The 18,251-nt window shown below is 35.2% G+C and overlaps 2 protein-coding genes across 2 annotated transcripts; both read left to right on the top strand.

Annotated features, from left to right (window-relative positions):
- The first annotated feature begins 6,214 nt into the window (after positions 1-6,214).
- On the top strand, positions 6,215-7,865 carry LOC143603009 (branched-chain-amino-acid aminotransferase-like protein 2). Its single transcript, XM_077079944.1, has 6 exons — positions 6,215-6,265; positions 6,948-7,031; positions 7,145-7,216; positions 7,306-7,386; positions 7,504-7,539; positions 7,724-7,865. Exons 1-6 carry the CDS (start codon positions 6,215-6,217, stop codon positions 7,853-7,855), a joined length of 456 nt encoding a protein of 151 aa, XP_076936059.1. The 3' UTR covers positions 7,856-7,865.
- Positions 7,866-8,836: 971 nt separating this feature from the next.
- On the top strand, positions 8,837-11,044 carry LOC143603008 (branched-chain-amino-acid aminotransferase-like protein 2). The gene is made up of 9 exons (XM_077079943.1): positions 8,837-8,908; positions 8,977-9,028; positions 9,155-9,240; positions 9,897-9,950; positions 10,085-10,168; positions 10,278-10,349; positions 10,442-10,522; positions 10,629-10,664; positions 10,849-11,044. The coding sequence occupies exons 1-9, from the start codon at positions 8,837-8,839 to the stop codon at positions 10,978-10,980; spliced, it is 669 nt and encodes a 222-aa protein (XP_076936058.1). The 3' UTR covers positions 10,981-11,044.
- Positions 11,045-18,251: the final 7,207 nt, after the last annotated feature.

The following is an 18,251-nucleotide window of genomic DNA, read 5'->3' as shown; positions in this document are numbered from 1 at the left end:
CGCCATATTAGTCAGCGCGGGCATGTTACGTGCGCCCTGCGCGAGCGCGCTATGTTAGAATCGGCGCGGGTATTTATTATGAGCACCCTGCGCGAACGCACCATGTTAAGAACCTGCGTGGGCATATGTTATATGCGCCATGCGCGAGTGTATTGGTTTTATGTTTCTATAACTTAATGTTGTCTAATGTGTTGACCGTCTCGCATGATGCTAAGGCGGGTGCATCCCAAATCGTTTATGCGCGTGCGGAAGGGGGACTAACCTTCCCGCATGGCGGGAACAATGAGAGCTAGTTTGCCTGAAGCTCCAAGATGGAATTGACTTCAACATGACTGATCACTATGTTGAAATACCAAGACCACCTGGAGAATCTACAAATGAAACTCAATGTCCCTGACTGCGAGAAGGTCACGCACCTACCCGCAGCAAAGAAATGTCCTTCACGCAGAAAGCTATGCGCACAAAGTAATACGCGCAGAACACTTAGTCTATTCTCCAGTTGTAAGGAGATTACTCCCGCCCAAAGGGAAACAGTAGCGTGTTTCAGAGATTTTCCACTTTTTACTGTACACTGACAAAGTACCTGAAAAAGCACACTGTAACATGAAAAGTCAACTGTCAGCCACCCTACTCCCACCAACCACAGACCTGCATGTCCTGTCCAAATCAAATCAAAATCTTTTATCCACTACTCCACTCTTAAATAAATAATAATAATTTCCATACTTTATCATCATTACACCTAGATATGAAGAGATTACAATCCCCTAAAGCAAGGGATTGTGTTTCCTTGAGTTTGCCTATAAATATGTAACCTAAATTATCACCCAAAACACGCTTCAAACTTCTCTCTTAAGAACTGCAACTTGCACTAATCATCTCCCAAGCATCCGTTGTTTTCGTTTCCGATCCTGTTACCAGGTAAGCCAAGAATATAACCTTGAGATCTGCTTTCCAACCCTTATATTCTCCTAATTCTTGATCTTAATATATATATACTTCTTGTTATTTAATCGCATTCTAGACCTTCAATTCCGAGGCCAACACCAAGAAAACCCGAATCTCGATTAATCCCTTAACAAGAACCACAGGTGAGTCTCACAGCCCCTATTCTCGCTGTTTTCACTGTTTTTAAACTGTTTTCGGGGCGAGGGACACGTACTTAAATAATGTTTTATCATGGTATACTTACAAGCTATGCAAGCGATTATGTGTTTAAATTATATTTCATGATGAGCAATGCGAACGGTTATCTAAGGTTTTCGATGTATGTGCGCTAGAACTCGAGTAAGTGATCACTTTACCATTGGAACTCTAAGGGTAGGGACTGCTGGTTTGATCCACCCACTCGTAGGGGTCGCACCTCTTTGCATGGACGAGTGCCTAGTATGGTCATGGGGCAGTACTATGGGTTTGAGCCCGCTCGTAGGGGTCGCGCCTCTTTGCATGGACGAGCGCCTTGTTTTCCGGCACAACGTCCGCGCGTAACCCGCGGGACGGAATTATTGATTAGCTCGTAGGGGCAGCGCCTCTTTGCATAGACGAGCACGGTTTTTTTTTCAGAAATGTCCACGCGTAAACCGCGGGACGGCATTATATTATTTAGCTCGTAGTGGCAGCGCCACTTTGCATGGACGAGCACACTTCCAGTAATGATCGCGCGTAACCCGCGGAACGACTTTTATCAGAAATATGTGTCAGATCTATGTTTTCATACGGATTATCAAGTATATGTTTAGACATGAAATCAGAAATGTGTTTCAATATGATTTTTATTAAGACTATGATGCAATGCGATTTATCAAGTTACTAAAACTTGTGAACTCACTCAGTTTATACTGATTCAAATGTTTTTACGTGTCTTTCAGGAGATAACTAGGTAGCGCATGGAGTCACACTTAGAGCACCTCACGCTGAACATCTAAAACTAGCTTTTTGGAAGATTTTAGTTCTATCCCTTCGATGCGCGTGGTTGTTCCCGCCGCGCAAGGGGATATGGCGTGGAAATCTTCAACAGTTTTATACTTGGATGTTTTTATGTAATTTTTAAACAATGTAATGTATTTGTATTAAACATTTCATGCGCAATGAAAATCTTACTATGAATGTTTGCAATGGCCCGTGCTTAATTATCAATCCCCACTCGCGCGCGCCCGGCTGTTTCCGCCGCTCAGGGCCGGGTGTGACAATGTTCAACAATTCACATATTCATTTAAGTTTGACACGCGGCAAAAAGGTTCTTCTTTTGTTAACCTACTCTTGCAACATTATGTTAGGATTAAACGCACACACAAAACTGAACACACGCGAAAGCAATAAACGAACACGAGGATTTAACTTGGTTCGGTCTAAACTGACCTACGTCCACGGATAGCAACTAGGTATTCGTTATTGAGTGATAAAAGATTACAAGTATATAGCATTGTTTAAATAGAGACTGGACTAGGATCTATAAATTACTGAACTGGGCTGGGATTGGGCCCGACCGCCCGCACCCGTCTCCTCTTTTAACTTCATATAATAAACCGGCCCGAACAAGGCCTACGAACCCAACAATCTCCCACTCGGAGGCCTTGAGTGCTCTCGTCTGCATTCCTGATCGTACTTCTGTAATCTGAACCTTAAACTTCTAGTTGCCACCGCCTTCTCATCAATGAACCTGAAGGCCCGTTGAAGCTCCCCGGAGCTCCAACACATCAGTCACGGCTAAAACTGCCCCTGACCCGTTCTCTGTCCCTACCGGCTCCCATTGTAACAAACTACCGGATCCTGAGATAACCTAAGAACAAACACTCTCCATATTCAGCAAGTAATTCACTGGAGAGACTTTTACCACTGGAATACTGGTTTTCTTAATCCACTGTCGACCTGGAACTGTAACTGAAACACGACCTATGCTCCCACAGTCACGATGTCCTCCGACTGATTTAACCTTCCTAGCTCGTTCATCCTGAATCTTCACTTTGGCTCTGGGTTTGTTACTTGCAAAACGAACCTTCTTCTACCCACGAGATTCTGTGAACCGGATTTTGTCTTTCATCAAAACTGGATCCATTCCTTTCGATGACATATCGACCATAAACGAACCCATTTTCTTGCCACGAGCAACCACAAGATTCCCTTTGACTACTTTCCACTGCCCATTTCCAAACTTAACATCGTACCCCTGGTCACCCAACTGCCCAACTGAAATCAAGTGTTTCTTCAAACTTGGAATAACCCTCACGTCTTTCAAAGTCCAAGAAGTACCGGCTGAAGTTATCAAATCAACATCTCCCATACCCATAACCTCTAAAATATCATCGTTTGCTAGTCGAACCTTTCCAAAATCCTCAAATTTAAGATTCTTCATCGTTTCACTACAGTGAGTGGCATGAAACGATGCACTAGAATCCATCACCAAAGAATCAACGTTACTCTCAACACTGCAAACCAAAGCCTCATCACTACACTACTGACCCCGTCATATCTATTGACTATTGACCCCGTCATATGTGTCGTCTTCTATAACGTTCACTTCTTTCTTACCATTCGGACACTGATTCCTGAAGTGTCCTTTCTCTTTACAACTCCAACTTTCTCTTTACAACTCCAACATTCAATATCTTTACGAGTCTTAGATTGACTCCTCTTCCTGCTCCCACTGCCTCGCTGTTTTCCCCTACCTCTACATTCTGTGATTAACATATTGCCTGATGATTCACCTGAACTTCTGCGTTTTGAATCTTCTCCCAGAATCATGTCCCGAATCCCATCAAAGGTAATTTTTGTAGACGAACTACAAACCGCAGTCACTGTTTGTGACCAACTGTCGGGCAAAGAGGATAATAACAACAGGCATTGAACTTCATCATCAAACTTAATGTTAACTGACCCTAAGCGGGACAAGATCGAATTAAGATTATTGATATGCGTTGTAACAGACCCACCCTCTTTCATTCTTGTTGTCACTAACTCTCGGTTAAGATAGACCTTATTCGCTGCCGAAGGCTTCTCATATTTGTTGGATAGTGCCTCAATCATACCACGCGTTATGGTTTCTTTCATGATATTAAACGCTACATCTTCCGACAACGACAGAGTAATACAAACCCTAGCTTTCTTGTCTAACTTCCTCCAATCTGCTTCTGACAACTTTTCTGGTTTTTCATCCTCAATCACTGCATCTAAATCTTTCTATCTTCTACCACTACAATAACTAAAACCAAAATATGGATAAAAACAGAGACACACACAACAATGGCATGAGCTTGAACTTAACGGTTGTTCTACCGAACTCTGTTAAAAATCAACCTACTTATACGTAGCGGAATAATGAACTGAAAAAATCAGAAACTAAAACTTTAAACTGAAACGATAAATCTGACAAACGCGATTAACACTGGTTCTTTGTTCCTTTAAAAAATTCTTCTGATTCAACTGTTCTTAAAAAAAATAGGACTTCACCAGCTCGTTCTTTGCAAACAAAAAATATATGAATTTTACCCAAATAATTGTTTATTGTCTAAAGTGCTAGGCCCTCTCAAAAAATTAAACAATCTGGATAAAGTTGGTGGCCATTGAACTCCCTTGTCAACAAAATAATATTGTTTTTCCTTGTCTTTTCCTAGTCTGGCATGAATCTCAAGAGAAAAATAATAATACAAACCCTTCTTTTCTTCTCTGTTCAAACGCCACTAGCGGAAACAAAAGAGACAACCTGGAATCGAACAATACGATGCTTACAGCTTTCAAACGGAACCAACAAAAAAACGCAGATCGGCGGGCTGGGTTTAATAGCGGCGAAACGACGGTGTAAACCCTAACGGAGATCGGAAAAACCGTAGGCGGCGGCGGAACCCTAGCGCAATAGGGTGGCGGCGGCTGGTTGGTTTGGCTGCGACTTGGCTGGTTCAAGGTGTTCTTCGCGTGATGTGAACCTAAGCTCTAGATACCACTTGTTAGGATTAAACACACATGAAACTGAACACACACGCGAAAGCAATAAACAAACACGAGGATTTAACGTGGTTCGGTTAGGTATTCTTTATTGAGTGATAAAAGATTACAAATACATAGCATTGTTTAAATAGAGACTGAACTAGGGGTTTGTAAATTAGTGAACAAGAAATCTGAACTGGGCTGGGCTTGGGCCCGACCGCCCGCACTCGTCTCCTCTTTTGACTTCATATAATAAACCGGCCCGAACAAGGCCTACTAACCCAACACATTATACATTAATTATATAACATAATATCATAAATCTTCATGCTGGCTACTTCAGGAATGAGCCCGGGTTTTAATCTTTATGGATGCACCTTGATTGGTACGCTAAAAAGTAGTTGATAACAAAATTCCATTTTATAATATAATTATATATAGTTTATAAATCTTTTCACAGATTTGGATAGTTCAATTATATTACTTTTTATTATATTATGCAATATGCAGTTCTTGCAGAGTGGAAACCACCAGTTTACGATAATACAGGCGGTATTACTTTAGTGACAGCCACCACTCGTCGCAATTCACCAAATGTAAGCCTTATGATTCAGTGTTGGGTGTTTTGGTAATGGGTTAACCTGCGCTCGGGTCAAAACAGTTATTTCTGGTGCATGTCGAAACGGGTTTGACCGGAAGCACTTTGCGTCCAAATTAGATTTGTAAACAAACCGTTCGACTGTAAGTTCTAATAAACGAGTGAACATGAACACATGTCTTGTTCGTCGAACGTTCGTTCATTTAAATTTGTTTATTTTCGCCCGTTTACGTCTGTTCATTAATGTTTGTTAGTTTACGTCTGTTCATTTACGTTCGTTAATATATTCATTTAAATGTTTTAGGCCCATTACAATTTAGTCTAGTTTTAATAACTTTTTAGGCCAAACAAATTGTTATTCATGTTTACTTTTAATTGGTTTTACCTCACCTATATATGTTTCCCTATGTTCAGTTATGTTTGTTCATTTACGTCATGAATGTTGGCCCGATCGTTTTCAAACTCGATTCTCCGATCGTGCATAATCTTCTGATCGTTCACCATCTTGCCTTTGTTCTTGGACACCATGTTGATTTGTTTTGGCAAAGAATACAATCACACACTCACAATATAAGAACAATAATTGAACAAGAACAACTCTCTATTAATCTTAAATATGTAAAAGTGAATTACAAAACATGTTCTTGTTCTAGGATTTTTATAGGCATATAAACGAATAGACACGACTTTTGAAAGATGGCGGTTATACAACTTTTGAAAGATGGCGGTTATTGGACAACTACTTTGGTAACCGCCAAACTTCCCTATAATCATGGAACTCAAAAGTTTTATCCAAAACTTTGTAACTAAAAGTCCATGATTTAAGCCTCGACCCAAACACTAAAATAAGCCCAACTGGGCATAACCAAACAGGCCCAAACCGGGCTGACATCATCCGGCACAAAAACTAAACGACATTGTTTGACTCGATAAAACTAAAAACAAACATATCTAATTAACAAATTACTGGTCTACAATGAATTGCTTGTTACGTTGTTAATGACCGGACATAAATGAACATGAACAGGTCCATTTCCTTAATGAACGAACACAACAAGAAAACTTAGTTCGTTTAATTGTTCGTGTTTGATGGAGTGTTCGGTAAACGTTAATTAAACGAACACAAATATGCCCTGTTCGTGTTTACATAGTCCAAACTGCTTTAACTTTCTTTTTAAATGATTACTTTGTCATTATTATAAAATTTATATTATTCCAGTAATAAAATATTTTTACTTCCTTGCTAGAGCTTGGATTCCAAAATCCACCATAACAACCTCCTGAGCAATATACTTGCAAAGGTAACTTTTTTTCTTTTCCTTGTAATTTATTGTTTTATATTATTCCAGTAACGTTATATGACTGCTTATATATATTTTTTAAGGTTTTCAAAAGTGGTTTAGATTAAAAGTTTAGTAAATTGATGTAGATCGAAGGGAACAATGCAAATGCTGATGATGCAATCATGCTTGACAAAGACGGTTATGCGTCAGAAACAAACGCAACAAACATTGTAAACTCATGTTTTCATCTTTTCTAATCATTTGACATTAGTGCATTATTTATTATTGTAGTTTAATATTTAGTAAAAATTCAGCATGTATTTCTTAATTTCTTGCAATGTAGTTCTTGGTGAAGAAAGGTATTGTTATGACCCCTCATGCTGATTACTGTCTTCCAGGCATCACTCGAGCAACCGTACGAATTTACGTATTACACCCTTACAAATTGTCAGTTTTCAATTCCACCAATTGGAAAATTTTAATTTTAATTTGTTATTGTTTTAGGTTATGGAGCTTGTGAAGAATGAAAACTTGGTTTTGGAGGAAAGGCGTATTAGTTTATCTGAATTTCATACTGCAGATGAGGTTTAATTCAAAGAGAAATATATTTAAATCTCATGCACATTTTTAATGCTCAAATAGATAAATGAGTTTTATAATATAAGTGTAACATTCCTATAAAAATATGGTGTTTCATTGCAGGTATGGACTACTGGAACTATGGGAGAACTCAGCCCGGTATGTAACCTTTTGGCATGAAACTTGTAACGGTCAAAGTCCAAGTCGGTGCACAACTTTCCGACCCACCGATTTTGTCACCTGTAAGGATGATCAAGCATGACATGTTTTTATGCTACTTCTTGTTTGTTAAAACAAAAGTGATTTTTGGCTAACTTGTACATGACTGTTGTGATGATAACAGGTTATAAGGATTGATGGACGTGTAGTTGGTGACGGTACAGTGGGACCCGTTACTAAAAGACTGCAAAATTCTTTTAAAAAACTGACTGAAGGACTTGGAGTTCCTATACCTACTTATAATCAATCAGCCTGAATCATGAAGGTATGCTAACTATTAACTACAGTTTTAAGGAATGACAAACCAACCAGTTGCTCGTAAAAGCTTAACTTTGGTGCTTTTTTATTGTTTTTTTCAAATCATTAGTTTATATTAAATTAGAAAGAAGGTTCCAATTTTCAAACAAACAAAACAATTATAGCACGTAACTACACAAGTTACCCATTTTAAGGGTTCAGCTATTGCGGTATCTATCGATTTTTTTTATTAAAAACAGTTATAATGATTTAGATGTTTTATATATTCTAAAACGGAAAAAAAATATGTATATACATAATAATGATTTAGATGTTTTATATATTCTAAAACAGAAAAAAGAATATGTATATACATAAACAGTAAAGGTTGGCGAACCAAACTACCATGTAACTGAAAACAGATATGAAACAAATGCATAACTACTCATTTTGTTGCCAATCATTATTCAAGTTTGTGATGAGAATACATTCCACCTGATTATAACCTCTTCACATAATATGTTTATCAAATAGTACGAAAAAGTTTAGCAACTTGTGTAACCGATAACTGCTACCGCAAGTTTGTCAAAAGAGATAATTAATTGCCATGCATCATCATTACAAGCTGATCAAACAAGACTATTAATCATTCAGTGATGAAAACAAACAAAATGTGCACCATGCTATGAAACAAAATCTCCAGCCAATAAGCATGCATCACATTCATTTCAAAACACACAAAAGTGTACAAAATTATTTAAAAAAACACGTCTAAGATGTTGCTTTCTTGAATATAAAGATTAAACCACGGGTGATCTACAGACACTGGTTAACAAACACTGACGTACCTCAAGATTAAATTTAAGAAAATCAAGGAGGGACAAATGACGGTTTGTTAGATACCTAATCAATAAAGAAAAATTCAATCAAACATTGAACGAACATGCAATTTAAAGTCATCAAACTGAAGTAAATGAATAGAGTATAGACATAGTTGTATATGCATAAACTAACTAGAAACGGGATGTTCAACAATTCACATATTCGTTTAAGTTTGACACGTGGCAAAAAGGTTCTTCTTTTGTCACCCTACTCTTGATACATTATACATTAGTTATAACATCATAAATCTTCATGCAGGTTACTTCAGGAATGAGCCCGGGTTTTAATCTTTATGGATGCACCTTGATAGGTATGCTAAAAAGTAGTTGATAGCAAAATTCCATTTTATAATATAATTGTATATATATAGTTTATAAATCTTTAACAGATTTGGATAGTTTAATTATATTACTTTTTATTTTATTATATTATGCAGTTCTTGCAGAGTGGAAACCACCAGTTTATGATAATACAGGCGGTATTACTTTAGTGACAGCCACCACTCGTCGCAATTCACCAAATGTGAGCCTTATGATTCGGTGTTGGGTGTTTTGGTAATGGGTTAACCACGTGCTCGGGTCAAAACGGTTATTTTTGGTGCATGTTGACCGCAATCACTTTTCGTCCCAATTAGACTTGTAAGTTGTAATAAACGAGCGAACATGAGCACATGTCTTGTTCGTCGAACGTTCGTTCATTTAAATTCTTTTATTTTCGCCCGTTTACGTCTGTTCATTAATGTTTGTTAGTTTACGTCTGTTCATTTACGTTCGTTAATATATTCATTTAAATATTTTAGGCCCAACAAATTGTTATTCATGTTTACTTATAATTGGTTTTACCTCACTTGTATATGTTTACCTATGTTCAGTTATGTTTGTTCATTTACGTCATGAATTGCTTGTTATGCTGTTAATGACCGGACATTTATGAACACGAACAGGTCCATTTCCTTAATGAATGATCACAATAAGAAAACTTCGTTCGTTTAATTGTTCGTGTTTGATAGTTTGTTCGGTAAAGGTTAATTAAATAAACACAAACATGCCCTGTTCGTGTTCATTAGGTTTGTTTACATAGTCCAAACTGTTTTAACTTTCTTTTTAAATGATTATTTTGTCATTATTATAATATTTGTATTATTCCAGTAATAAAATTATTTTTAACTTCCTTGCTAGAATTTGGATTCCAAAATTCACCATAACAACCTCCTGAACAATATACTTGCGAAGGTAACTTTTTTTCTTTTCCTTGTAATTTATTGTTTTCTATTATTCCAGTAACATTATATGACTGCCTATATATATATATATATATTATGGTTTTCAAAAGTGGTTTAGATTAAAAGTTTATTAAATTGATGTAGATAGAAGGGAACAATGCAAATGCTGATGATGCAATCATGCTTGACAAAGACGGTTATGTGTCGGAAACAAACGCAACAAACATTGTAAACTCGTGTTTCATCTTTTCTAATCATTTGACATTAGTGCATTATTTATTATTGTATTTTATTATTTAGTAATTCAACTTGTATTTTTTAATTTCTTGCATTGCAGTTCTTGGTGAAGAAAGGTATTGTTATGACCCCTCATGCTGATTACTGTCTTCCAGGCGTCACTCGAGCAACTGTACGAATTTACATATTACACCCTTACAAATTGTCTGAGTTTTCAAATTCCACCAACTGGAAAATTTAAATTTAAATTTGTTATTGTTTTAGGTCATGGAGCTTGTGAAGAAGGAAAACTTGGTTTTGGAGGAAAGGCGCATTAGTTTATCTGAATTTCATACTGCGGATGAGGTTTAATTCAAAGAAAAATATATTTGAATCTTATGCACATTTTTAATGCTCAAATAGATAAATGAGTTTTATAATATGTGTATAAAAATATGGTGTTTCATTGCAGGTATGGACTACTGGAACTATGGGAGAACTCAGCCAGGTATGTAACCTTTTGGCATGAAACTTGTAACGGTCAAAGTCCAAGTCGGTGCACAACTTTCCGACCCACCGATTTTGTCACCTATAAGGATGATCAAGCATGACATGTTTTTATGCTACTTCTTGTTTGTTAAAACAAAAGTGATTTTTGGCTAACTTGTACATGACTGTTGTGATGATAACAGGTTATAAGGATTGATGGACGTGTAGTTGGTGACGGTACAGTGGGACCCGTTACTAAAAGACTGCAAAATTCTTTTAAAAAACTGACTGAAGGACTTGGAGTTCCTATACCTACTTATAATCAATCAGCCTGAACCATGAAGGTATGCTAACTATATCTTTTTCATGTTAAAATTACCTGTTTGCCAATTAATATCATCAACAAAGAAACTATATAATGGCAGCATTAGCAGGAGACTGGACTGGTTGACCATGATCGTGATCAAAGTTCAAGTCGAGAGTTTATAAAGGTTGTACGCTATGTTAGTAGTTTGATGCGCGTGATACTAATAAACGTAAAATAAGTCATGTGCTATGCAATGCAACATTTTGAACACAAGGCAAATCAGTTACAAGACGTGGTTAGTATGAATGAGTCGATTAGAGTTGTGTTCTCTCTCTCTAATAAATTGTTACTGATGAGCGAAAATATATATTTAAATAAAATGCGGTTCGTAATTAAGCTTTAAAACCAAACCACCTAATCTACTTCACACAATCGGCAAGTGTACTGGCCGTGTGTAGCAAAGAAAAAGGAAGTCCGGATATCGAACTCAAGGACACGTGAGGTGGCTCGGATACTAAACCCTAAGTAGATACTGCCTAATAACAATATTTAATTAATTATTATTTTTATTATTTTATTTAATTAATTTAAAAACTAATTAAACTAACTTGACTTAACGAAACTAACGGAAAAACTTAACGGCACTAACGAGGTTTTAACGAATATTGAGAAACGATTACCTAGGCAAGAATCCTATTGACAGTTCAACGGCTAATGGGATTAACTAATCACATGACACCGGGATCTTAAAAATAAATCAACTAAGGCTCACTAAAGTTCATTAGATCACCTCTCGGTCTTACCAACTAGCCCTTATGAATCTAAGAAGATTGAATTAACCTACCGGGATAAAGATTACTAAGGTACCCTAATGACACATCTCCTCTCGAACTCAACGACACAAAACCCGCCAAAAATTGGTACTAGCAACTCTAGGGATAAAGGGGTAACAATATCTAACTTGATCTACGACACATATTTGCACACAAATCTAAACCAGACAAGACCAAAACTCGCTCTCGCACAATTCTAACTTAACCGAATAAAGAAACAAGACAAACCGACTCCCTATTACCTCTCGGTCACAAGGAAGGTGAACCTATTAAATTTTAATAATTAATTGTACAAAAGATTCCTATGGTTGCACTAACCACAAATAAATCAAAAACACCAAGTCCATGACCTAAAAGTAGAACCCTAACCGAACGACACGCAATCAATCAATCGAAGTCATACGCGGAACCAAAAGCAATAATTATATAAAAACAATATTTTAACACATCCAAGATCAAATTATATAAAGTTTTTCAATAATAATACGTCATATAACTAGTCAAAACCAAATAAGCCGTCAAACAAAACCAATATTCATCTCAACCTAGGTAGTTCAAGAGGTTTTAGCCAATAATCATGTTCAAGAACCTAAAATAACTAAGTTCACCAACCAAGTTCATCATAAAAAAATAATAAAATTTAACCAAGAGAACCGTGCTTAGATGAGTAGGCGTGAACCCGAAACACAAAGCTCCTTCTTGCGTTGACCTTGCTCCACCAATAATAATAACAATGATTAGATGACCTTTTCTGAATTTGGAGGCTGCGTTCTGCCTTCCGTTCCCTCTTGTACTCCACGAAAATAATAATAATAATAATAATAATATCGTAATGGCCCTTTTGACCTACTTCCTAAGCATTTATAATTGAAACATATTAGGGTAGGTCTTGTTTTAAACGTGGGCTTGTTCTCACTCTTTGACTTGTTTTAGATTCTTTTTGTTGCCCAACTGCTTTATAAACCGGTCCATATTCCATGTGATTTATTTAGCCACTTCCTTTTTCTACTACGTACAAGAATTAATCAATCAATGTAACAATATAAATTAATAAACTAATCAAATGTATTGACAAATTAATTCCTTGAGTTAAACTGATTTATGGCTTCACTTTTTTTTTTCTTTCTTTGAAATCACTAAACTATTAAGATAATCTATCTATTATAATAAAAGATTACTAATTTTTGCCACTTGTCAATCACATAGTCCTTCTTACATTTTTTCAACCAATTTTTATATATGGTTCTTATCTTTTAAGCAATTTCAATATATGAATTAAAGTTTATTTTTTTTAAACGTAAATCCTAACCGATTCATTCATTAACATTAATAATAGTGAAATAAGAAAATATCAAACTTGAAGTTGTATGCCTGTTAGAATAAAATTTTTAAAGTCACATGTAATTGCAAAAAAATAAGAGTGCATCATTGTCGAAGAATTTAGATTTTTATGGTAATAAACTACAAATTGTTTTAAACTGGGTTTCAAGCAGTAGTGCATAACTTTTATAAAACATTGGTTTCGAATTTGGATTTATAATTTTCTCATTTGCATTTTAACTCAAGAAAATGTGTATTCTCTTAATTTTCTCCAAGCATTTTTATATAAATATTGCAATCATGGAAAATATATATACCTATTATATATATATATATATATCTTGGTGTTTAGCATTAAATCATTGAAGTTTAATATTATAATTATAATCCATATGTATAACGATTTACTAAATGAACTACCTGTCATTTATTTATATGACTTTTTTGTATGGTATAAAGGGTTTTAGCAATAAAAAGATCAATATTTAGTCTTCAATATATCGATTAATTAAATATTCAAACAACTTCTCATACTAATAACTAATAACACGGATCAGTCTTCAAGATTTAAACATTTCTTATTCAATACTTTCAACTATTATAAATAAGAATCACTACCTTCACTTTATGTAACTTTAAATCTTCTAATATTCTACTAACCCTTAATAATCATTGTTATTTTGAACAATGGTTTTAAGGTTAGTATGCCTTTTTCATTTTCCTAGCAATTACATTTATATGAAATGAAATAAATCATCTTGTTATAATTTAATTTTTGGTTTTATATGTTGCTTGATTATACAATTATTAAATAAAAATCATAAATTCAATTAAAAATTTATCACACACAGAATATTAATTACATCAAATTTATCATGATCAATCAATTTCAAACTCTAAGGATTTTAAGGACGATTATATCATCAAAGTTCATGTAATAAGGTTTTTGGAATAATCATGTTTTTTGGATAAACATGAGTGAATGATCTCAAATGATATCATATTTATTGATTAAAAGGTCTGATTTTTAATGTGTACGAATATTTTTATTTTGTTAGTTTCATGGATATATTATCATTTATCTATGGTTGGTATGTACTTGAAGAACTTTATTTGTCACACGGACAACTATACTTGGCCATATTAAGAGTTACAAACATACCTATTTGTTACGTTATCAAGAGTTGCAAGCAGATATGGACTAGAGGTTTTGATTTTTTGATACACAATGCATACCGACCAGTACAATCACAAATGTAGTGTACAAGGAAGTTTTTACTTATTTATAACATATTTGTGTAATCTTAGTTATGTAATTTCTGTAATTTTAATGTAAATTGTAATTGTATTAACAATATATGATCACTTTGTTGACTATATTTCACTTAATGGTTAAATTTTAAAATTTTCATTAATTACCCGTGTAATACACATGCCTCAAACTAGTATATATATAAACGAGTACCTAATATAAGACCATTATCAGTTATTTCTTTTTTTAAATACTACACATAATATTGTTATGTGTAGTAAAAATTTTTATAAACCCTAAACCCTAAACCCTAAACCCTAATAATAATAATAATAATAATAATAATAATAATAATAATAATAATAATAATAATAATAATAATAATAATATATGCTCGACCCTTATTCGTTGGTCTCAAGTTTAGTAAAAGTGCTCCATTTTAGCTCATAGTCTCTAGAAACCTTTAAACTCACATATGAACCAAATATGAACAATATTCAATAAAAACTTGGCTCAAAATGACTTAAAAGTATAGGGAATATTTATATAATAATGCGTATATTTTAGACTACATCAAATATCCGCACACTTAAATCTTTTTCGTCCCTGCAAAAGCTATTTGCAATGAAATGAGAATCGGAAAACTAGTTTTCAAAATATTTAGGTTACTTTAATTAATAACAGATAAATGCAAAGATTGTGATTTTCAGTATTGTTGTCCACTTAAACCCATCCACCAACCTATCAAGCCCCCCATCATATAAACGATTAAGTTCAAGTGATATCAATAAACCTATGGGTCTCACACCTAAAGAGTTACAGATCTCAAGCATAATCAAGACAATATAAAACAAGGTTGAAACAGACTGGTTCAAGCTATCCCCGTAAGCTAAAAACCCTTTAATGGTAAGAAGAAAATGCGTTTAGGTGGGATTTAGATGGATGAAAGGTCAAGTGAGGTCGTACGAGCAATACCTAAACCTAAAACTATATTAGCGGATTTCGGCCCAGCATTGTTTCACCCGAGCTGCAACCCAGTATATGACGGTCCAAGGCCTCCACCCTTAGTATTTCCTAAAAATATTTATTGACTAAGAACCTTGAGCCCCAATAGTGTATCCTCAGAGTCACCATCCCTTGGTAACACGTAAGCTCTCAGCCCCGTCTAGTATGTGCCTTTTGGCCTGTTTTTCTATTTTTGATTGATTTTTTTTTTGTGAATGCTTCTTTGGCATTTGCATAACTTTCTCATTCACTTTACTTTCAAAATATTTGCACATCTTTGATGTTAGTGCAACAAAACTTTGTGCTCTTAGGCATCTTGTACCTAAATGTATAACTATTTTCTAAGCTCGTATAAAATTTGAACATGGCGAGGTGCCACCACTCATTATTTACTTTCATAAAACAAAGTGGTGTGCTAATTTTTAAGTGTATGTAATTCTCACCACCTTAAAGTAGTCAGATTACGGTAATACTCGCTATGTCTTATCGAATTTTCAGCTTCACTATCCCCTTTAAGATGAGAACCCACAAAGTTTATGACTATTAGGTAAATTAATAATAATCAGGGGAAACCTTTCAAAGCTAGTTGGGCCTACCGACACATCCTAAATTAAGTGTGCTTTCTTTTTTTTTTTCTCATATATATTAGTAATTTTAAAAACCAATCCCCAATTTTTCTATCATTTTCCATTTTGTTGAAAAACATTTAATTCAAGGGACATTTTTTTTATGTTTTTTTAATTTTTTTTGTTTATTTATATTTTTTAAGCTTTTTTTTACTACCCAAAAACGTCAGTTTCCCATCCCCACACTTAAATTTCATATTGTCCTCAATGTGAGACGAGCAAAAAAACAAAAATAAAGCAGAAATAAAATAATATAAAACAAAAAATAATGTAAATGGAACAGACTCCCCTGATAAATATTTCAGTGATCGTGTGCAGAGAATCATGTTCCTTGCCCTCCAATTCGAAGGCGATAAAAAAATGCTGCAATAACGTAATCTCACATGAACAAAAGTGGCAATCCTGAAGTAACTTGCATCCCCACACTTGTTTAATATCATATCTCAGCAACCATCTCATAAGAAACTTTGGAACAACCTGCAAGCAAAAGAAAAAACACCTAACAAAACAACGAAAAAAAATGAAAATAAAATAAAAAAAAATATATTACCGGGTTACCTCCGAGGAAGCGCTAAGTTTACAGAAGAGTCTTCAGCCGGACTCACTCCTTAAACCTCAATCCGGAGGCTTCTCCTTTATCCTCTTCCCATCAATGCTCCTCAACACTTTCCTCTTACAATTGGTCGGGAAGAAACCAACTACAGAGCTCTTATGGGCCCAAACATACGAATTAATCTCGGCCCACCAACTCTTAAATTTCCCAGACCGAAATGTATGATATGCATGTAGCTACATACATGGTCAACCCTACATAGTGATTCGATGAAGGTAGGCGGGTATGACGAATTCCTACGCAAAATTCGATCCCTGAGCCTCGGTATCCTTTCTCTTCTAGCCAAATTTTCAAACCTCGACACATGCCGAATGGAGATTGAGTACGGTTTGTGTTTTGGTTTATCAGATTCGATGTGTAATGCCGTATGAACCGAGTCACTTACATCCTCATGGCTCTCCTTGCAAGGCTCCCTCTCGATTCCCACATTTGGCTCATTATATAGTAAATCTTCAAGACGCTTTAAATCACCAAGTGGGTCAAACTCTCCTTCATCTATAGCAGTAAAATCCATCAACTCTTTATCAAACTCACCCCTAAACTTGTCCTTCCAAGAGGGAGCACATTCGTCAATCTGAATTTCCGTCTCAACATCTTCAAACTCAATAAAAGGCTCACTAAGTTGTGACAGACTCATTAAGCTTAGCCGAATTCCATCTAAAGCTTGTTGGTTTGGAAATGGGGTATTTGGATTAGAGTAATAGATGATACGTAACCAATTGAATATTATCTCATCTGGATCTGGTATTTGCTCGACGAATTCACCGGATGAGTTTTCATAACCAAGAAGATTACCCTTTAAATCATACATCAAACGGAATTGAGGTTTCACGTGGTTTTTTTCTACGTGAGCCATAATCCTTTGTATTTCCAGCTGTCACATGGTGTAACCTCTTTGTTCCTTATGGGGGTATTCTTCAAATCTGATCCCGTAGTAACACTCCATGAAGATCACTGCTAAGATAAATTTAAACAGAAAAGGATCACCGACACCAGATAGTAGTAAAATAAATTAAATAAGAATAATATGAAACTAAAACTAAATTAATTAAAATAACGAATCAAATCAAAATATAAACACAAAAATACAATAGGCAAGTCCCCAACTCGCGTCGTTCTCCAATCGCCTCAAACCGTCTTCCCGTTAACAGTGCCAAAAACTAGATGTGTGAAAAAAAATATATAAATAAAATGCGGTTCGCAACTAAGCTTTAAAACCAAACAACCTATCTAGTTCACACAATCGGCAAATGTACCGGCCGCGTGTAGCAAAGAAAAAGAAAGTCCGGATATCGAACTCAAGGACACGTGAGGTGGCTCGGATACTACACCCTAAGTAAGTACTGCCTAATAACAATATTTAATTAATTTTTTTATTATTTTAATTAATTAATTAAAAAACTAATTTAACTAACTTACTTGACTTAATGAAACTAACGGGAAAACTTAACGGCACTAACGAGGTTTTAACGAATATGGAGAAACGACTACTTACGCAAGAATCATATTGACAGTTCAATGGCTAATGGAATTAACAAATCACACGACACCGAGATCTTAAAAATAAAGCAACTAAGGCTCCCCAAAGTTCGCTAGATCACCTCTCGGTCTCACCAACTAGCCCTCACGAATCTAAGAAGATTGAATTAA

Source organism: Bidens hawaiensis, unplaced genomic scaffold (genome assembly GCF_021521415.1).
Source record: "Bidens hawaiensis isolate Kalapana, Puna unplaced genomic scaffold, B.hawaiensis_p1.1 tig00060311_1, whole genome shotgun sequence".
Lineage (NCBI taxonomy): Eukaryota > Viridiplantae > Streptophyta > Magnoliopsida > Asterales > Asteraceae > Bidens > Bidens hawaiensis.
Note: the sequence above shows the minus strand (reverse complement) of the source record. Positions and strands in the feature narration are given on the sequence as shown.